Source organism: Jaculus jaculus, chromosome 5 (genome assembly GCF_020740685.1).
Source record: "Jaculus jaculus isolate mJacJac1 chromosome 5, mJacJac1.mat.Y.cur, whole genome shotgun sequence".
Classification (NCBI taxonomy): domain Eukaryota; kingdom Metazoa; phylum Chordata; class Mammalia; order Rodentia; family Dipodidae; genus Jaculus; species Jaculus jaculus.
Window position 1 is genome coordinate 5,264,230 of NC_059106.1, and position 23,259 is coordinate 5,287,488.

The 23,259-nt window shown below is 45.3% G+C and overlaps 1 protein-coding gene across 1 annotated transcript in view; it reads right to left on the bottom strand.

Moving 5' to 3' along the window:
- Positions 1–23,259, bottom strand: part of LOC123460583 (coiled-coil domain-containing protein 7-like) — a 135,085-nt gene that overhangs the window by 93,445 nt on the left and 18,381 nt on the right. Inside the window, exons 7-10 of the mRNA XM_045148613.1 lie at positions 13,717–13,818; positions 11,389–11,484; positions 10,160–10,255; positions 6,302–6,406 (exon numbers count right to left, since the gene is read on the bottom strand). Of these exons, the coding sequence (XP_045004548.1) occupies positions 6,302–6,406; positions 10,160–10,255; positions 11,389–11,484; positions 13,717–13,818 (399 nt within the window). The remainder of the gene's footprint in view (positions 1–6,301; positions 6,407–10,159; positions 10,256–11,388; positions 11,485–13,716; positions 13,819–23,259) is intronic.

The window sequence follows — 23,259 nt, forward strand, 5'->3', positions numbered from 1 at the left end:
CCTACCGCCGGAAACAGCACTGCCTGCAGATGGGAGCCGACCGGGGGTAACAGAACTGCCTGCAGATGGGAGCCTACCGCGGGAAACAGCACTGCCTGCAGATGGGAGCCTATCGCGGGAAACAGCACTGTCTGTAGAAGGTAGCCTACCGCGGGAAACAGCACTGTCTGTAGATGGGAGCCTACCGCGGGAAACAGCACTGTCTGTAGATGGGAGCCTACCGTGGGAAACAGCACTGTCTGTAGAAGGGAGCCTACCGCGGGAAAGAGCACTGCCTGCAGTTGGGAGCCTACCGCGGGAAACAGCACTGCCTGTAAATGGGAGCCTACCACGGGAAACAGCACTGCCTGCAGATGGGAGCCTACCGCAGGAAACAGCATTGTCTGTACATGGGAGCCTATCAGGGAAACAGGACTGCCTGCAGATGGGAGCCTACCGCGGGAAACAGCACTGCCTGCAGATGGGAGCCTACCGCGGGAAACTGCACTGCCTGCAGATGGGAGCCTACCGCGGGAAACTGCACTGCCTGCAGATGGGAGCCTACTGCGGGAAACAGCACTTCCTGCACATGGGAGCCTACCGCGGGAAACACCACTGCCTGCAGATGGGAGCCTACCGCGGGAAACAGCACTGCCTGCAGATGGGAGCCTACCGTGGGAAACAGCACTGCCTGTTGATCGGAGCCTACCGCGGGAAACAGCACTGTGTGCAGATGGGAGCCTACCGTGGGAAACAGCACTGCCTGTTGATGGGAGCCTACCGCGGGAAACAGCACTGTCTGCAGATGTGAGCCTACCGCGGGAAACAGCACTGTCTGTAGAAGGGAGCCTACCGCGGGAAAGAGCACTGCCTGCAGTTGGGAGCCTACCGCGGGAAGCAGCTCTGCCTGCAGATGGGAGCCTACCGCGGGAAACAACACTGCGTGTACATGGGAGCCTACCACTGGAAACAGCACTGCCTGCAGATGGGAGCCTACCGCGGGAAACAGCACTGCCTGTACATGGGAGCCTACCGCGGGAAACAGCACTGCCTGTACATGGGAGTCTACCACGGGAAACAGCACTGCCTGCAGATGGGAGCCTACCGCAGGAAACAGCATTGTCTGTACATGGGAGCCTATCAGGGAAACAGGACTGCCTGCAGATGGGAGCCTACCGCGGGAAACAGCACTGCCTGCAGATGGGAGCCTACCGCGGGAAACTGCACTGCCTGCAGATGGGAGCCTACCGCGGGAAACTGCACTGCCTGCAGATGGGAGCCTACTGCGGGAAACAGCACTTCCTGCACATGGGAGCCTACCGCGGGAAACACCACTGCCTGCAGATGGGAGCCTACCGCGGGAAACAGCACTGTCTGTACATGGGAGCCTACCGCGGGTAACAGCACTGCCTGCAGATGGGAGCCTACCGTGGGAAACAGCACTGCCTGTTGATGGGAGCCTACCGCGGGAAACAGCACTGTGTGCAGATGGGAGCCTACCGTGGGAAACAGCACTGCCTGTTGATGGGAGCCTACCGCGGGAAACAGCACTGTCTGCAGATGTGAGCCTACCGCGGGAAACAGCACTGCCTGTAGATGGGAGCCTACCGCGGAAAAGCAGCACTGTCTGTAGATGGGAGCCTACCGCGGGAAACAGCACTGCCTGTAGATGGGAGCCTACCGCGGAAAAGCAGCACTGTCTGTAGATGGGAGCCTACCGCGGGAAGCAGCACTGCCTGCAGATGGGAGCCTACCGCGGGAAGCAGCTCTGCCTGCAGATGGGAGCCTAACACGGGAAATAGCCCTGCCTGCAGATGGGAGCCTACCTCGGGAAACAGCTCTGCCTGCAGATGGGAGCCTACCGCGGGAAGCAGCACTGCCTGCAGATGGGAGCATACCGCGGAAAACAGCTCTGCCTGCAGATGGGAGCCTAACACGGGAAACAGCACTGCCTGTAGATCGAGCCTACCGCGGGAAACAGCTCTGCCTGCAGATGTGAGCCTACCGCGTGAAAGCAGCACGGCCTGTACATGGGAGCCTACCACAGGAAACAGCACTGCCTGTACATGGGAGTCTACTGCAGGAAAGCAGCACGGCCTGTACATGGGAGCCTACAACGGGAACAACACTGCCTGTACATGGGAGTCTACCGCGGGAAACAGCACTGCCTGCAGATGGGAGCCTACCGCGGGAAACAGCACTGTCTGTACATGGGAGCCTACCGCGGGAAACAGCACTGTCTGTAGGTGGGAGCCTACCACGGGAAACAGCTCTGCGTGCAGATGGGAGCCTACCGCTGGAAACAGCCCTGCCTGCAGATGGGAGCCTACCATGGGAAACAGCTCTGCCTGCAGATGGGAGCCTACCACAGGAAACAGCACTGCCTGCAGATGGGAGCCTACCGCGGGAAACAGCACTGCCTGCAGATGGGAGCCTACCGCGTGAAAGCAGCACGGCCTGTACATGGGAGCCTACCACAGGAAACAGCACTGCCTGTACATGGGAGTCTACCGCAGGAAAGCAGCACGGCCTGTATATGGGAGCCTACAACGGGAACAGCACTGCCTGTACATGGGAGTCTACCGCGGGAAACAGCACTGCCTGCCGATGGGAGCCTACCGCGGGAAACAGCACTGTCTGTAGGTGGGAGCCTACCACGGGAAACAGCTCTGCCTGTACATGGGAGCCTACCACGGGAAACAGCACTGTCTGTACATGGGAGCCTACCGCTGGAAACAGCTCTGCCTGCAGATGGGAGCCTACCGCGGGAAACAGCACTGCCTGTACATGGGAGCCTACCGCTGGAAACAGCTCTGCCTGCAGATGGGAGCCTACCACAGGAAACAGCACTGCCTGCAAATGGGAGCCTACCACGGGAAACAGCACTGTCTGTACATGGGAGCCTACCGCGGGAAACAGCACTGCCTGCACATGGGAGCCTACCGCGGGAAACAGCACTGCCTGCAGATGGGAGCCTACCACGGGAAACAGCACTGTCTGTACATGGGAGCCTACCGCGGGAAACAGCACTGCCTGCACATGGGAGTCTACCACGGGAAACAGCACTGCCTGCAGATGGGAGCCTACCGCGGGAAAGCCGCACTGCCTGCAGATGGGAGCCTACTGCGGGAAACAGAACTACCTGCAGATGGGAGCCTACCGCGAGAAACAGCACTGCCTGCAGATGGGAGCCTACCGCGGGAAACAGCACTGCCTGTAGATGGGAGCCTACCACAGGAAACAGCACTGCCTGTAGTGGGAGCCTACCGCGGGAAACAGCACTGTCTGCAGGTGGGAGCCTACCGCGGGAAGCAGCTCTGCCTGCAGATGGGAGCCTACCTCGGGAAAGCCGCACTGCCTGCAGATGGGAGCATACCGCGGAAAACAGCTCTGCCTGCAGATGGGAACCTACCGCTGGAAACAGCCCTGCCTGCAGATGGGAGCCTACCGCTGGAAACAGCCCTGCCTGCAGATGGGAGCCTACCGCGGGAAACAGCACTGTCTGCAGGTGGGAGCCTACCGCGGGAAGCAGCTCTGCCTGCAGATTGGAGCCTACCACGGAAAACAGCACTGTCTGCAGATGGGAGCCTACCGCGGGAAGCAGCTCTGCCTGCAGATGGGAGCCTACCGCGGGAAACAGCACTGCGTGTACATGGGAGCCTAACGCGGGAAACAGCACTGCCTGTAGATGGGAGCCTACCGCGGGAAAGCAGCACTGTCTGGAGATGGTAGCCTACCGCGGGTAAACAGTGTTTTAGAGCCTCAGTGCTTAGAAGGCTTTGGGGCCAATTAGACACTAGCAACTGCAGAATAATACCCATATTATGGGATAACAGCCAGCCTATTTTTATCAGGAGCTTGGCTGTTTAATTGTATTGTGACAAGAAACCTTACCTAAAACATTGAATGTCTATGCCTGTGTTTTAAATTTTGTTAGGACATTCAAATTTCATGTTAACGGTTTTCCCATTCCAGGAACCCTTTTCTGCCTCCTCTTGGTCAGGAGCTCTGAATTCTCTTCCTTCTCTTAAGCGCTAAGACCTCAACCTGTGTCTCTGGGAGGGCTTTTCCATTTTTCCGAACACCCTCGTGCCTGCTTGGGCAAGAGCTCTGCGTTGCTTCCTTCCTTCTCTTAAGTGCAACCTATAATGTCTGCCACAAAATTCTTCCTAAAGTCCAAAACAAAAACCTTTCATATTAAAGGATGGTTGCTATAAAGTATGTACTCAAATACATATTCATGAAACAAATAAAATTCTGATGAGGGTTAAATGAAAATACAAAATAGCTGTGCCCATTATCTTACTTGTAAGTATGTCCTCTCTTGCACTTGCTTGTTTTTCTGACTGTGCTTGGGTACTTAACTTTGCATCCTGACCTTCCAGCCTATGAGTTCTACGTGATACTGCCTCGTAAGCTACACCAGGAGCAAAATTTCAATTTTAGTCAAAGGACATGTCTACCAAATCTCCAGACTTCAAATTGGTCACAAGTGTAGCAATAGTTTCTCTCATTTTATATAGACCTCTTCATACCCCAAGCAAAGACAAGTACCAAGTTATTAATTACAGCCTTATTTGTATTTGTGAAATATTAAAAACCATCAAGATTTTCAAATACCAGAAATTAATTGATATGTGTAATTATAATCATGGTATTTAATGATATGTATGGATGTGCACATGTGTGTCTATAAATATATGTAGTGCATATGGAACATAGTATGGTACAAACAACTGCACATTCATGAGTCATTCCCTGCTCTCTGGGCTAATATATTCAACCTGACAGGGTCTTCCTGACAGTGGTCATGTGAGTGATACAGATATTGTTTCTTCTCCTCCTAAAGAAGGTTGAAACAAATCAGAGGACCCTACCACTTTCTCCCCCAAACCTCTTGGCTTGAAACACACAAGCTATAACAGGGCCAGTGTTTCCATGCCCCAGGGAGGAGCGGAGACCTTATACAAAGGTGAAGTTTGAGGTCACACAGTGGGGGTTTCATTTGTTGGGCCATTTGGATGGTACATGTACATGTCATTGTGACCTCCAGAACCCCTTGATGGTCTCTGGGCTTTGGTTTGAGGCTACCACCATAGCCTTTATCCAGACCTGACTATGGGTGAGTCCTTTCAAGCCCTACCCACATACTTCAAATGTCACAACACCCAGTATTGAAAACATTGCCTGAGATGTTGGGATATGTGCATTCCCACTAACTTCCCCCCCCCCCACATACACACACCCCAAGGGCACTGGCTACAGTTAGGACAGTGGAGCATAAAAGAGTAAACCTACCCAGGGCTTTCTCACCAACTGTCTCCAGGGTAAGGAAGTCAGTGTCCACCAGTTGGCCTTGGGGCCTGGAAACAACTGATCTGTGGTGGTTCAACACTGAGGTGCCTTTGGTACTGGTATCACCTGGTACTGTGCGTGGCAAAGGCTGCCAGTCAAACTACGGGGAGTGACAGACTTTGCAAATACCCTTTTCAGCATTCCTGTCCACCCTGATGATCAAGGTCAGTTTGCCTTATGTGGGGAGGGTAACATCACCCCTTTAACATCTCTCCAAAGGCTGCATGGGCAGCCCTCCTAAGCAAACACCAGAGCTCCACTGTCCTGGTCACAGAGGCTCCAATGGGAGGACTGGGAAGGCGTTGGTCCACATGACGACGTGGCTGTACCACTAGTGCAGGAGAGAGAAAGCTCTGTCACTTGCACAAAGTTTGGGGGCCTGGACAGGGTAGTGTATTCATTCAACAGAAACTCTCCATCCCAGCAAATGATGGCTGGTGACACTGGCTCCCGGTGCTCTTGCATCTCCTACATCATCTACTTGGGGGCCCACACATTAGGCTACCTCTACTTCTAAGTGGGGCCTACAGACAGGATGCCCTGGAGGCTCTCCAGTGGACCCCATGAGCAGCCCTTCACCTTGACCTCTGATGTACTTTTTCTTTCTTAGCAGCCACTCTGATTGCCATGGGGTACCTATGACAAAAAGATCATGCTACATTCATCAGTGCCTTCTGAGTTTTACATCCACCAACTCCTATACTTGACAGGAAGAAAGAACACCTGTGAGAGACTCCTGAACAGCGCTTGTTGGGTCATGGTGAACACCTGGCACATTGGCCTGCCAGGAGGTGGTCTTATGAGCAGACATTCCACACAAATCCAGGTTGCTTTTGTTCAGTAGTTATTTTAGTGATTCACAATTTAGGTCAAAGAATAAAATTTCTAAAGCTTATATGCTCACATTTATATTTATGAACTAATGCAATTGAAATTTGAATTCATGATGACTTATAATTATACTTACCATGCTCCTCTCCTCCAGGTTTTAGTTTTTTTACTTGTACTTCAGCTTTTGACACCAAATCTTCACGTCCAGGCTCAAGGGCTTTGTGTGGCATGCGGTCATAAGCTACACAGAGAGATAGATTTAGCCTCTTCATAGAAAAGTAGACCTGTGGTCAATTCTCTAGATTTCATATAAAAGCCCCAACAGCCCAGCTCTGAGGAGGAGAGGCTGTTTATGTTTACTTCTGACAGTCCCAAGTAGAGGGCTTTGCCCACTGCCACACTGGGTTCCCCTGGCTTTAAGAATCGGCTTGAAGCTTAAGGACAGTCTGATCCTGTGAGCCAGCAAGATGTGTGCTTTAGTGATAAAAAAAAAAAAGAACAAAAGGGGCTGGAGAGATGGCTTAGTGGTTAAGGTGCTTGTCTTCTGCAAAACCAAAGGACCCAGGTTTGATTCCCCAGGACCCACGTAAGCCAGATGCACAGGGTGGCACATGTGTCTGGAGTTTATTTGCAGAGACTGGATGCTCTAGTGTGCCCATTCTCTCCCTCTCCCCCTCCCTCTCTCTCTCCCTCTCTCCCTCTTTTTTATCTGTTAGAACCTCAAATAAATAAATAAAAACAAAATGTTTTTTAAAAAGCCAGGGCCCTGAGGATCATACTACCCAGGCATTCAAAGAGACCTTAGGGACATGGGAAGTTTATCTCCAAAATAAAGACCCTGATTCTTTTAAACGTAGTAAGAGACAAGGGGCACACTGTGGGCTTGTCATTAGAGAACTTTCCTCAGAGTCTTGACAGTACCCACCCACATTGCCCAAGGCAGAAGAGCATGGAGGGGCAGACAGGAGCATCCAAGAGCCTTCCCTTGCTTGACTGGGCACCGTTCAGTCCAACATGATGGCTTCCACAATGGGAAACGTGTTCAGGCCATGCTCTGCAGGGGGCTTTCCTGGTACCCTGCACCACCCTAGACTTCTCTCAGGCCATGTTGGAGTGAGTTCAGGAATGACACGGTCTGTAATCTGACTCAGAGTTCCAGGTTCACTTCTGCACCATCGCTTGTTATTTAGCCCAATGGAACTCTACTGTAAGGCACTAAAAACTGATGTGCAGCCCAATCCTGGCCTCCAGCAAGTTTGTCAAGGATGAAGAGTGCCCTTACAAGGGTGAGTGGACTACTCCTGGGCAGTGTAGAAATGAGTTCCCCGAGAAAATCTGGCTGTAGTCACTTGACCATGGGACTTGGAGAAGGACATTTGTGGCCTCTGCACCCTGGGTCCCTGATGCACGCATCAGTGGGCCATTGGTCCCAACACAGACCAGTACTAAACCCAGTCTGTGATGACAGCTGTGACGATGAACGTCTCCACATTGCCTCCCACAGATGCTCTCCTAGAGCTGCTGCAGTTCACCCATGAACACTCCCTCTTTTTCAGATATCTCAGCTTTCAAACAAAAAGAAGGCTCAAGTTTCCATGGCATCACTGGTAATCTGAGAACCTATGCCAAAGTCAGAATTGAAAAGGGGGCAAGGGGATGCTGCAGCTTAGGCCTGGAAGACAGAGCTGCCGGGTTCCTGTGATTGCTGCATCCTCTGATTCTAGAAACTGAGGAAGAGAAAAGATACTTTCTCTGACTTTGCTCCTGATGCCACTACACAAAACCACATTGGTCACATTCTATCATGGGTGCTTTTCTGGGCTGCTATAAATTCTGTTTTCATTTGTACTTCTGTCAAATGTACCATGCCTTCTTGGGGTGGAGGATTTCCTATGGAAACCTTCATTTGAATTCAGCCTCAGGTCCTGATGAAATTGTGGACTTGAAGAAGCTGAGCACTCCGACCTGCTATGTTTGTTACCTAAAATGTCCTTCTAGAAGGAAAAGAAAACTCTCTCCATTAATAAGCTTAAAGAGGCAAAAGTTCTTCATGAGATGGTTCCTCTACTCATTAACAAGTAGGTCTGTGCTCATAGCCTTGGTGCCCATGCCACTGGCTCAGTGCTGTAGTCCACCCTGCATGCCAGACTTCCACCGTATTGATGGAGTCATGTAAATGGACTCTAGCGAGAACACCTCCCCTCAATAACTAGAAGCCCTGCTTGCCTACCAGAAGCACTTTGCTGAACTGATAGCATGTAGTAAGTACTGAGTGGCCTAATGAAACGTTTGCCTGTGACCTCTGAGGGTTATGACATCTCCAGAGGACACGGCCAAGCTTCAGCCTTCCATGGCCATCAAGTCAAGAGGCCCAGCTGCTCATGAGAAGACACATCTCTAAACACTCTTTTCTCCCATCTGGACACACCTCCTTGGTGAGATCCACTTATGAGGTCATCAGAGACATGCCTTAATTTTAGGGAACCACAACCAAAATGATGCCTGAGAGGTCCTAATGAGGTGTCCCAGCTGCCTCCTGCTGCTCTTTGAACACCCAGTTCCATTTGACTTACATTCCTCAATGGTACCTGCTTGCCAACAGCAGCCTATGGGAGAATCTACCACTCCCAGGTCAAAGATGCCTATTGGATTTTGAGACCCATAAGTACCTGGAAACCTCTTGAAGTACAGTCCTATTATTGGGCCTTGGGAACATCACATGTCCTGCAGCCATGAAATCCTACAGGAGTTGCTGGGGGATAAAGACCATCAACAGCAGGAATAAACAGGGGATCCTGCAGGCCACGCAGCCAACCAGCCAGGCAAGAAGTATGCATCTGCACAATGGCGGTGCACAGCCCAGGTGGGCAACCAGCTGCGTGCTGATTGGATATGAGACCCGCTCAGCGTAGAGAGAACTCACACCTGGTACTTAGAACCAAATCAGAACCCTATGGCAAGGAATCTCATGGACCCCACAGAGAAGCTCCCAACACTGTATGGGTAAGTAGAGTAGGCATACACACCAACAAGTTTCTCAAGTCACTATACATATCGCCCCCAATCCAAGCTGTTCTCACCCTTCGTCAGAGAGTCTGCTTTATTTTATAGATAATGATGTGATACAAGATCCAGCAGTGTGACAAGGAAAGACACAAAACTGGGGCTGGAGAGATGGCTTAGTGGCTAAATTTGCCTGCAAAGCCAAAGGACACAGGTTTGATTTCCCCAGGACCCATGTAAGCCAGATGCACAAGGAGCACATGTGCCTGGAGTTCATTTCAGTGGCTGGAGGCCCTGGCATGCCTATTCTCTCTCCATCTGTCTCCTCTCTATCACTCTCTGCCTACAAATAAATAAATAAAATAAAATAAAAATGTCAAACTCCTGGCGGGAGACATGCCACCTGAGCCAAACCTGCTGGGGCCCAGGAGAACGTTGCGGAAGAAGCTGCAACATGAGCGCTGCACCCACTTGACTTAACAGCTCCAGAGACAGCGGCAGACATGCGGTTAATCAAAGCCCACCCGGGCAGAGACCCAGGGTCCATAGGAGACTCAGCACGGAAGCAGACTGCTAACAGACTCACCAAGGCTCAGGTAACATGGTGGAAGGTTGTAAGAGCAGCAGTGGGGTTGAAATCACCTGAAGCGTAGCCCCACCCTCAGAGATGGACTGAGGCCTTAATCACCGCCCACTGCATATCAATAACTCCACTGAGAAGAACCCTCAGGGAAAGTGGGTCTGAGTGAAAGGGGATATAATAAGCCTATAACCTTTGTAAAATCAATTAATAATTTTCTAAAGCACACTTGGGAGGTTGAAGCAGGAGGACCTCACGTTTAAGGCCAGAATCATAGCAAGGATATCAATTCTGTCTTTATTTACAATGGGGAATTCACATCATAGTGAAGGTACAATATTTGTGTAAACCAAAGAGAAAAGATCTTCTGATAAGCTTAATTTATAATACAATTGTAGCTTTGATACTCACAACTAGGTCTCTCCTTTTTTGGAATTTTGACCTTCTTTGACTGCTTTTCAACTTTTGTCGCTGATTCTTGATTTATATCTTCTATTGCACCAGGAGCTACAGAAGACAGATGCATTCAGATTACTAAATAATTTTTTAAAAAAATGCTTTTGATCCTGGTAAGGTGGCACATGCCTATAATCCAAGAACTCTGGAGGTAGAGTCAGGAGGATCAGAAGTTCAAGGCCATCCTCGACTACATAGTGAATCTGAAGCCAGTGTGGACCACATGTGACTATCTCAGAAAGAGAGAGAGAGGGAAATCTTTGAAATGCTAAAATTAAACTTCGTTGACAAGTATGCTGGAACTTTTATGACAGTTTTATGAAGAATGCAAGTCTTTTAGTTCATGTCACCACTGACTTGGGACTATAGCTCCCCACTAGGACGCTCTTCCTGACAGTCCCAGGAGAGGGCACCAGCTCATGAGTGAGTGTCCTGTTGACTCATATGAGGAAACATGGCTTGGGCATGAATGCAAAAGAGATACAAGTTCCTTGTATCCAAGTGGAATCCATGGAAAAAACTGGGAAGAGACATCCTGTCTCATTTCACAGCAGCTGACTATGGTGTGCTTGGTCCTAACATACAAAATTGGCTGGGTCATCTGGGGCCTCTCCTGCCATGGACACTCTCTCATTCCCCTCAGTTGGATGCTGCTTGAAGCAATCTATGACTTTGCCTATCAGGCCTTAACTGTTGAGTAGGTCTGACTCTACAGGACGCCCAGGAGGGCATCTCTCAGGCCTACATGGCCACTGTCTTTACTGCCCTCTCTTATCTCCATTTGACTGCAGGTTCAGCAATGCTTCTGTTCTGGTCACCAATGGAAGTTCATGGAAGAGGTGCAATGCATGTCACTGGAGTGCACTGACTTCCGGGAGTTGGCAGGAGACTGAGCACACTGACAGAACTACAAGCAGCAATGCTCAACCAGACCAGGGCACACCGCAGCTTGTTCCACAGTTATGGCGTGGCCAAAGGCCAATGTGCTATAAGACACATAGTAAAATAAAGGTTCATGAACCAAAGAGAAGACCTTCGGGTATGATTCAGAGAATGTGGTAGCCAGGCATTGTGGGGCCCACATGTAATTCCAGTACTTGGGAAGCTGAGGTAGCAGGGTCTCGAGTTCAAAACCAGCCTGAGACTTGTTCAAAGTTGAAGTTAGTATAGCTTTTGATACTTACTGGAGTGTTTTTTCTGCTTAGAAGTTTCTTGTTTCTTGTCTGAAAGCTTGACCTTGGATGTTCGTTCCTGATCTTCATCTACTACTCCCCCCTGAGCTGCAGAAAGAGATGGATTTAGTCCGCTACGTAGAAAAAAAGGGTCTATTATAAAGTTTCTACACCTAAGATTTAGAACAACTTTACAGTGGTCCTTTCTGTTATTTTATAAAGTTATCAATAAATCTTAATGCTAGAAATGACAAGATGATGAAGAGTTTTACTGAAAAAAATATATATAGACATTTTACGCTTAGAAATGTCACAAGCAGGGCTGGAGGGATGACTTAGCGGTTAAGGCATTTGCCTGCAAAGCCAAAGGACCCAGGTTCGATTCCCCAGGACAAACGTTAGCCAGATGCACAAGGTGGCACATGCATCTGGAGTTCATTTGCAGTGGCTTGAGGCCCTGGCATACCTATTCTCTCTCTATCAAATAAATAAATAAATAATGTAAGAACTGTCACAAGATTTCCCAAGCATAATACAGTTAGTATTAGTTTCTACTTTTCGTGAATTATTTTACATTATGGACCATATGTATTCCACAGGCCAAACAATGAAATCACAATTGTATAAGTTTATTTATTGTTTCAATATTTGTGATAGAAAAATAATTTTAAAGACCACAGGAATGCATGGACAATTAGTTTGAATAGACATGCTACAAGCTATGTTCAGGCTTGTGAATGTTAGGACATGAATGACGACAAAGATGTGGTACAAACAATTGGACATGTAGCTATAAAAAGAATAACAAAGATTTGTATACGCTGACTTGGAAGGATTTTCAAAACCAAGAGTAAATGGAGAAAAAAATCAAGGGGGATGGGAGGGACTTGTATGCTGCCTTTAAAGAAAAGATCAAACATTGAAAAAATAAACTTACATGTATTTATCTTTATTGAATAAAATGTAAAAGCTGCATCCACCTAAAGTCTATGTCTTTGCAGATATCTTACTTTAGGAATTGGGTTTTTTTAATCCACCATATTTCAAAACTAAGATTGAACTTCACAGGGTAGGAAGGGAAACTAGCGCAAACTGAACAAAAAGGAACTGGTAGAGCTCGTGCCCACGTTGTTTGCCATGTGCCATTGTTTGTGGGCAGGGGCGTGGAGGGGCAGGAGTAAAAATGCCAAAATACTTTCAAAAGTTTGCTTTTGTAGAACCACGTGCTTGGCAGTTCTCAAATAACAGAGCGAGTGCTATGTCTGCACCAGCACAGGGACAGGGCAGAAGCATGAAATGGCCAAAGGCAAGCACAATCCCGAGGCACTGAGCCGAAGCTAAAGGTATGCGAGACTTCTAGAGCTCTAAATATGTCTCTGTAGGTGCCGAGCACACATCGGTATGCAAGGAATTGCACCTGTGAGTAAGATGGGCGTATATCGGTACACTGTGCACACCAGTGCACTGAAGAGTCAAAGAAAGGCATGATCTTGTATGTGATCCATAAATGGCAGACAGAGGTACAGGCAGTATGTGGCACCTCCTATTGAGGAAGGACGTTCGAGTCACGAGGGACTTCAAGCACCAGAGCCCTGCAGGCTATGGAGCCGGATGCAGTCTTTGCGTGTAGGACCATCCCAGCCCATGCTGACCACGTCCTTGGGCATATTGCTTTCTTTGAAAAAAAAATTTTTTTAATGTATTTTTATTTGTGACACAGAGAAAGGGAGAAAGAGAAAAAGAGTGTGAGAATGAGCACCCCAGGGCCTCTGGTCATTTTAAACACTCCAGACTTATGCACCACCTTGTGTATCTGGCTTATGTGGGACCTGGAGACTCGAACCTAGGTCCTTAGGCTTTGCAAGCAAGTGCTTTAACGGCTAAGCCATCTCTCCAGCTCCTGGGCATATTGTTCTCTTAGTCCAGCCACCTTCAAGGAGCCTCCTGCATGGCCTCTGCACAGACCTCTGACCATGAATACTGAGGCCTTTCCCAGTCCAACTCTTTCAGCACCACCCCCAGCAGCAGAGGGTCCCCACACCAGGAAGAGCCTTTTGGAAAGGGGACCGTTGTTCAGCTCGACAGTTCTCGGTGTGCCTGAGTATTCTGCCCCTCACACGCGGTTCCCAACTGCAGCTCTCCCAGGTGGACAGTGAAGCCCGTGGTTGCAGTGTCTCAATCGTGAACATGGCTGGGGGCTCCTGCTCTTTAGGCTTCGTTGATTCAGGAAGGAACAGCCATCTGTGTCCGAGACAGGACCACAGGGGAGGCCGGAAAGCAAAATGGTCCTCTGGCAAGTTTCATTCCAAACGATTCATTACCTCTAACTGTCATACTTACAACTGACTTTTGTTGTTTTGTGCTTTTGCTTCTTTATTTTCACTTCTGCTTTTGAGTCTTCTTGTGCAGGCATGATGTTTTTCTGTGGTTCTTTGCTTTCATCTGCATAAAAAGGCACATTTAGTGCAGTGAATAGAGGGGTGTATCTGTAGCAAAATATTTACATTTCAAGTTTATAAGAAGTGCTTTGCAGCATCACTGAAATGTGAGATCTGACATGAAGATGGGAGAAAATTTACTATTTAGGTTGCCTCCCTAATTTATAGACATATATTACTTTAATTTTCTACCTTAACTTCTACTTTTGTTGTACCCTTTGTGTTTGTAATGTTAATTCACATTAATAATAGGCCACATGATGACAGGAAAGTTCAATGCATGCAATCAATAAATGTGATAGAGCACATGAATAGAATGAAGATAAAAATCATATGCTCAAAGAGCCGGGCGTAGGACTGAAGAGATGGCTTAGCAGTTAAGTGCTTGCCTGTCAAGCCTAAGGACCCCGGTTGGAGGCTCAATTCCCCAGGACCCACGTTAGCCAGATGCATAAGGAGGCATACGTGTCTGGAGCTCATTTGCAGTGGCTGGAGGCCCTGGTGCACCCATTCTCTCTCTCTCTCTCTCTTTCTCTGTCACCCTCAGATAAATAAAAATGAACAACAAAAAAAAATTTTTTTAAGCCAGGCAGGGTGGCGCACACCTTTGATCCCAGCACTTGGGAAGCTGAGGTAGGAGGATCCCTGTGAGTTTAAGGCCACCCTGAGAGTATAGTGAATTCCAGCTCAGCCTGGGCTAGAATGAAACCCTACCTCAATGCCCACCCTCCCCACCCACCCCCCAAAAAACAATATCGGAACAACCAGGGAGGAGGCTGAAAGCATCTTCTCTGAGATCGGGAGTGAAGCAGGGTGGCCACTCTCACCACTCCTATTCACCACAGCACAGAGGACTAGAAATTTTAGCCACAATACACAGGCAAGGGAAAGAAATGAAAGGGAACAAAACAAATAGGAAAGGAGGAAGTCAAGTTAGCTGCAAGTGAAGATGGCATGGAAAACCTAAAGACTTCAAAGACAATTTGAGCCATAAAAGAATTCAGTAAAGTAGCGGGATTTAAAAAAATATTGTCCACAAATCAGTAGTTTTTCATGTGCTAACATTTAATTATCTGAGAAAAAGGTTACAAAAGCAATGTCATCCATAATAGCCATAAAAAACAATACACCCAAGAATATCTTTATGAAAGTGAAAGACTTTCATAATGAGAATTATAAAGCATAGAAGAAAAAGTGAAGAAGACAGTAAACAGTAAAAAATCCCCACTGTTCACTGACTGGAAGAGCTAGTAGTAAAATGTCCACAGCACCCCAAACAATCCACAGCTTCGGTGAGCTCTCTACGAAAACACAAATGACGTGCTTCACACAACCAGAAGGAGCATTATGGTGCATGATTTCAAAATACACTAGGGCACACCTTTAATTCCAGCATTCGGGAGGCCAAGGGAGGAGGATCTCCATGAGTTCGAGGCCACTCTGAGACTACATAGTGAATTTCACGCCAGCCTGAGCCAGAGTGAGACCCTTCCTCGAAAAACCAAAAAATAAAAAAATTATTTTTTTTAAAAAAAGGAATGTCACAAGTAAACAACTTAATGCTCCACATTGAGGCTTTGGAAAAAGAACAAAGCAAGCCAAAAATCAAAAATGAGAAGAAACAACAAAGATTAGGGAGACATTCAGGTAAAATGGTTGCATAGAAGGAGTCATATCAACCCAATCTAGGGAGGGATTTGTGCAAAACCACACCAAAATACACTCTTCATTTGAAAATTGAAGGTGTATATGTTTTTATTGGCCACAGGAGAGAAGCAGGAGAAACTAAGATCTATCAGAAAAGAGAAAATGGGCCAGATTACCACCGAGGGGCTTGCAGACCTGGATCCAATTGGCGCAGAACTGAGCAAATCTGCGTGCCTGCCTGGCACCCAGCTGCAGGAGCAGATACACGCAAGGGGATTTTGCAACCCCATCAGCCTCCTTGCAAAGTCAAGCAATGTGAAGAGGTCACAGCAGAACAAGGGGGATCCAGCCGAGCACTCCCCCTCTCCGTCTCCCACCCGACAAAACCGCGGCCCTCCGGAGAGCGCGCTCAGCTCCCAGCGGCGGGACGTCCCGCACGGCTGCTCAGGGCTCCAGACTCGCAGCGCAGCACGGAGGGCACAGCTGGGCACTCAGCACTGGCGAGATCTGAAGCCGCCCCAGAAGGTAACGAGGCCGCTGACAAGAAAGCAGGCACACAGCCGGACGAGCTGGTCTCTCCTTCCACGTCAGGGCAGGTTACGGGTTACATATTCGTGGTTGGCTTTACCATTCTCAAGGAAGCTGTATTTGGGGGTTGACTAATGTTGCCTTTAATGCCTTCAGACTCTTAGGGCCTGTTTTCTTCTGTCATTATTGGGGGCAGAGTCTGATTCAGATGCAGATTGAACCAGAACACATTTCGGAACAGAAGCCTCAGCCTCCCAGCTGACATGCCTAAGGGTGTGGAGCAACACACACTCTTAGGGATTTTGGCTTTGTACGGTTGTCTGTTTGTTTCTATCCCCACACTTGCATAGTCTGTGCTGGGTTTGGGTGGACACTGCTCAGCTGAAGTTTAGAATTTTGCCAGGAAATTGCTCGAGCCAGCCCACAGAAGGCATGCCCAGCCGGCACGCAGCACCCGGGGTTCCCTCTGCAGCTGGGCTGGAGAGCAAGGCGACACTCGGTGGCTTAACGCCGCTCTGAAGGTGCGTGATGTTGCATTCCGAGCCTCAGAGCACCACAGGTCATAGAAACCCAGCATCAAATCAACTCGGGATACAAAAGTTGCAACATTCTAATACAAGAAACACAAAGAATCAAGACAGTACAGTTCCACCAAAAATTACAGACCTATCAGAAATGGCCCCCAATAAGACTATTTTAGATGAAATTCCTGACAAAGATTAAAAAAAAAAAAAACATGATTTTATCTATACTCAAAGAAATCAAAGGAATTAAAGAAGAAAACAAACTCCTCAAGGAATTCCAAGAGAATGCAGAAAACAGCTTAATGAAATAAGGAGGTCATTACAAGACATGAGTAAAGAAATAGAAATACTGAAGAAAAACCAGTCTGAAATGCTAGCTCTGAAAACAGTCAGTCAAATGAAAACTCTGTGGAAAATCTCACTAGTAGAATGGGTGAAGGAGAGAACAGAATATCTAAACAGGAAGACCAGGTGGCAGACTTAATACAGTCCAACAAAGTGAAAGACAAGCTAATAGGAAGGCATGAATGGAAATTTCAAGACATCTGGGACACTATGAAGAGAACAAACATAAGAATTCAGAGCAAGGAGAGGAATTTCAATCCAGAGGCTTAGTTGGTGTTTTTCAACAAAATCACAGAAGTAAAATTTTCCCAAGTTGGGAAAGAAATGCCGTTGCAGATACAAGAAGCTTTTAGAACACCAAACAGACAAAACTTAGAAAGAACCTCTCCTCACCATGTTGTAATTAAACTACTAAACGTTCAAAGCAAAGAAGAAATACTGAAAGCAGTTAGAGACAAAAAGCAAGTCACATATAAAGGCAAGCCTATCAGGATCACAGCAGGTTACTCAACACAAACTTTAAAAGCCAGAAGGGCTTAGAGTGATGTATTCCAAGTTCTGAGAGATAACAACTGTCAACCAAGGTTACTTTATCCTGCAAAGCTATCCATTCATAGAGACGGAGAAATAAGGACATTCCACGAAAAAAGCAGGCTAAAGGAATTTATGACAACTAAGCCAGCTCTATAGAAAATACTTGGAGGAATCCTTCACACTGAAGAGAAAGCAAAGCACACACATGAGGAAACAGGAAAAAATAAACCAAACTCAACAGTTAAAACAAGCGAGTAAAGGGAAACAGGAAGCACTACAAAACAAGAAGAATGGTAAGAATAAACACACACCTTTCTGTAATAACTCTTAGTATCAATGGCCTCAATACACCAACAAAAAGACACAGGATTGCAGACTGGATTAAAAGGCAGAATCCTGCTATTTGTTGCCTCCAGGAAATTCATCTCTCAATAAAACACAGACACTGTGTTAGGATGAAAGGATGGAAAATGGTATTTCAAGCAAAAGGACCTCAGAAACAAGCAGGGGCTGCTATCCTAATATCTGACAAGATACACTTCAAGCCAACAATAGCAAGGAAAGATCAAGAAAGTCACTTTATACTGCTTAAAGAAACACTCCAACAGAGGATGTCACAATCCTATACGTATATGCATCTAACATGGGGGCTCCAAATTTCATCAAACCAACACTATTAGACTTAAGGTCGCAGATAATACCAAACACAATTGTAGTGGGTGACTTCAATTGACAGGTCATCCAAGCAAAAAATAGAGAGACATCTGGATTAAATGAAGGCATGGAACAAATGGACCTAACAGGTATCTACAGAATATTCCATCCAAATGCTGCAGAATATACATTATTCTCAGCATCACATGGAACACTCCAAAATAGAGCATATATTATGACACAAAGCAAATATTAACAAATATAGGAAAATTGAAATAATCCCTTGTACTCTATCTAAAAACAATGGCATTAAAATACAAATCAGTAATAAGAAAAATTACAGATCATACAGAAATTCATGGAGACTAAACAATACACTATTGAATGATGAATGGGTCATTGAGGAAATAAAAAAAGAAATCAATAAATTCATGGAATCAAATGATGATGAGAATATAGCATACCAAAACCTTTGGAACACAATGAAAGTGGTTCTAAGAGAGAAATTTATAGCACTAAGTGCCTATATTAAGAAACTAGAAAGTTCACAAGTAAGCAATGTAATGCTTCACCTTAAGGCCTTGGAAAAAGAATAACAAGGCATACCAAAAATCAGTAGACAGGAAGAAAGAATAATGATTAAGGCAGAAATTAATGAAATAGAAGCAACAACAAAAAGATCCAAAGAATCAATGAACCAAATAGTTGGTTCTTTGAAAGAATAAACAAGATTGATAAACCCTTAGAAAATCTGACCAGAAGAAAGAGAGAAGAGACACATTAATAAAAGTAGAGATGAAAAATGCACCATTACAACAGACACCAAAGAAATTCAGAAAACCATAAGGACATACTTTAGGAATATATATGCCTCTAAATTTGAAAATCTGAATGAAATGGATGACTTCCTTGATTTATATGACCCACCTAAATTAAAACACAATGAGATAAACCATTTAAATAGACCTATAACAAGTATGGAAATCCAAGCAGTTATTACAAGCCTCCCAACTAATAAATGTCCAGGGCCAGAGGATTCACTGGTGAATTTTGCCAGACCTTCATGGAAGAACTAACATCACTGCTTCTCAAAACTTTTCCTTAAAATAGGAAAGGAAGGAATTCTACCAATCTCCTTCTATAAGGCCAGCATCACCCTGATACCAAAACCAGGCAAAGAGAACTAAAAAAGAAAATTGCAGACCAATCTCCCTCATAAACATACTGTCAGAAATTCTGAATAAAATATTGGCAAACAGAAAACAAAAATACATCAGAAAGATTATTCACTCTAACCAAATGGGCTTTATCCCAGAGATTCAGGGATGGTTCAACATATGCAAATGGAAAAATGTAATTCACTATATAAATGGACTGAAGGACAAAAATCACATGGTCATCTCAATAGATGCAGAAAAGACATTCAACAAAATCCAACATTTCTTCATGGCAAAGCACTACAGAAACTAGGAATAGAAGGAACATATCTCAAAATAATAAAAGCTATTTATGACAAACCTTCAGCTAACATAATACTAAATGGGGAAAAATTTGAAGCTTTTCCACTAAATTCAGGAACAAGACAAAGGTGGACACTGTCCCAACTTTTATTTAATATAGTACTAGAAGTCTTAGCTATATAAGGCAAGAGGCACTCATAAAAGGGATACAAATTGGAAAGGAAGAAATCAAATTATCATTATTTGCAGATTATATGATTCTATACCAGCAAACTGTTAGAGCTGACAAACACTTTTAGCAATGTGGCAGGATACAAAGTAAACACACAGAAATCAGTAGCTTTCCTATATGCTAACAACAAACATGTGGAGGATGAAATCAGGAAATCTCCTCACTCATCCATTCACAATTGTCTCAAGTAAGATAAAGTACTTTGGAATAAACCTAACCAAGGAAGTGAAGGATCTCTACAATGAGAACTTTAAAACACTCGAGTGAGAAATTGCAGAAGACACTAGGAAATGGAAAGACATCTCATGTTCTTGGATCGGAAGAATAAATACTGCTAAATGTCAACATTACCAGAAGCAAATTACACATTTAATGCACTCCTCATTAAAATTCAAATTGCATTCTTCACAGAAATAGAAAAAAGAATCCTAAAATTCATTTGGAAGCACAAAAGAAACCTCAAATAGCCAAAACAACTTTGAGCAAGAAAACTAAGGCTGGTGGTATATCACCATACCCACTTCTAATCTATAATACAAAGTCATAGTAACAAAAACAGCATGGTACTGACAAAAACACAGATACATAGATCAATGGAGCAGAATAGTGGACCCAGATGTTAATCCAGGCAGCTATAGCTATCTGATTTTTTTTTTGAGCCATCTGATTTTTGACAAAAATGGGCTGGAGAGATGGCTTAGCAGTTAAGTCATTTGCCTCCAAAACCAAAGCATCACTGTTTGCCTCTCCAGGACCCACATTAGTCCTATGCACAGGGGGTTGCATGCATCTGGGATTTATTTGCAGTAGCTGGAGGCTCTGGCATGCCCATTTTCTCTCTCTTTCTATCTTTCTCTCCCTCTCTCAAATAAATAAATATATATATTTTAAAGGTCCCCATATTTTAAAAAAATGCCAAAAATATTTATTGGAGAAAGACAGCCTTTTCAACAAGTGGTGCTGGCCTCAAGTTTGGCCAGTCAGGCCAAATGACCAAACAGGTACAATAGTAGCATGTCTGCTCTAGCAGAAACCAACTGCTCTCTGGGTGAACTGAAGGCCCATTCTATGGAGGGAATACATGCCTAGTACTGAAAACATAATCAAAAGCCTATGTCAGGGGAGGTCATGAGCCTTAGGGATGTAAAGCCTGCTCTTGTCTGGCTAAATGCATGTATTATGCTCATCAAACTGTCATGTAAGAACTACACTTAATTTTCATATTCATATGTTAATGCTACTCTCACTTTTGGTTAGAGAACCTTCTCTTTTCAGATGGTGGTGACCACTGGGATGACCCAAAAGGCACCATGGTGCTGAGAAGAAGTGACAGAGGAAAGCTTAGCACGGAAACATCTCTATCACACCTTCCAAGGTTCAGGGTCCATTGAGGAAGAGGTGGAGGAAAGAATGTAAGAACCCAAGGAAGGGTAGGACTCCTTACAATGCAACTGTCCAGACAGAAACTGGCCTCGATATCCATGACCTTGCAGTGCCTAGAACTACCTTCAAAAGACCCTCATAGTAGGAGAAAAAGAGGATGACATTAAAATAAAAGAGAGACTAACAGAGAGAGGGAGGGGATATGATGGAGAGTGGAGTTGTGAAGGGGAAGGTGAGGGGAGAGGGAATTATCATGGTTTATTGTCTGTAAGTATAGAAGTTGTCGATAAAAATGTTTTCTAGTTGGGAGTGGTGGCGCACACCTTTAATCCCAGCACTCAGGAGGCAGAGGTAGGAGGCTTGCTCTGAGTTCGAGGCCACCATGAGACTCCATAGTGAATTCCAGGTCAGCCTGGGCTAGAGTGAGACCCTAACATGAAAAAAAACTTTTTTTCCTAAAAATAACACCAATAAATAAACCTTTTTACAATTAAAAACTGTTAAAAATTTTTTAAAGATTAGGGCAGAAATTAATAAAATAGAAACAAAACAGATCAATGAAATGAAGAGTTGGTTCTTTGAATGGATAAACAAAATTAATAAACCATTGACAAATCTGACCAAAATAAAAAGAAAATAAACACAAATTAATGAAATTAGAGATAAAAAAGCACCATTACAACAGATAAAAATGAAATTAAGAAAATCATAAGGACATGCCTTAAGAACATAAGCTCCTCTAAGTTTGAAAACCTGAAAGAAATGGATGATGTCCTAGATTTATATGACCTACCTAAATTAAACCAAAATGAGACAAACAATTTTAACAGACTTATAACAAGCATGGAGATCCAACCAGTGATTAAAAAAAAAAAAAATCTCCCAACTAAAAACGGTCCAGCCCCAGATGGATGCACTGGTGTATTTTACTAGACCATCATGAAAGAACTAACACCAATGCTTCTTGAACTTAAAAAAAAAAAATAAAGAATACTTCCGAACTCCTTCTATGAAGCTAGCATTACTCTGATACTCAAACCAGACAAAGACAGAAGAAAGAAAATAATAAACTAATCTCCCTCATGAACATAGATGCAAAAACTCTCAACAAAATACTGTCAAACAGAACACAAGAATATACCAAAAAGGGCTGTAATGCCTGCTGTTTTCTGACTAAGTGCATATATTATGCTCACCAAACTGCCCAGTAAGCACTTCTCTTAATGTTCATTCATACCCATATATTAATGCTACTCTCACTTTTGGTTAGAGAAGCTTCTCTTTTCAGACTGCGGTGACCACTGGGATGACTCAGAAGGCACTATAGTGCTGAGAAGATGTGACAGAGGAGAGCTCAGCATGGAAACATCTCTATCACATCCTCTAAGGCTCAGGGTTTATTGCAGAAGAGGTGGCTGAAAGAATGTAAGAGCCAAAGGAAGGGTAGGACTCCTTACAATGCACTCTTCTACACACAATATGCCCTCGATATCCATGACCTCGCAGGGCCTGGCACTACCCATGCAAGACCCTCATAATAGGAGGAAAAGATGACAACATCAAAATAAAAGAGAGACTGATTGAGAAGGGGAGAGGATATGATGGAGAATGGTTTTGTAAAGGGGAAAGTGGGGGAGGAAAGGGAACTATCATGGTTTAACTATAATTATGGATGATGTCAATAAAAATGTTTTAGAAAGGAAAAATATATGATGAAATATAAAGGGAAAAAATGTTCATTATAGATATCTTTTGGAAGAAATACAAGTGGCCAGTAAGTAGAGGAACAAAGGCCATGTAACAGCTGTGCGGGAAATGTAAATCAAAACCGCAAGGAGATGCCATCCCCTCCAGTCAGAACAGCTTTGATAAAAAGAAGAAACAACAGTTGAAGATGCGAAGGAAAAAAGATCACTTATGGACAGTTGGTGGGAACGCAAATCCATGCAGGCCTACGGGAAACAGCATGAAGCTTCCTGCAAACAGTAGGAATGAAACATCTGACCCAGCTTTGTTACTCTAGGGGACATAGTCCAGGACACAGAAGACATGCCTGCTCGCCCGTGTTAGCTGTGACATCGTTCCCAATAGCTCAGATATGGAATCAGCTTGAGTGCCCACCACCAGGTAAAGAACAA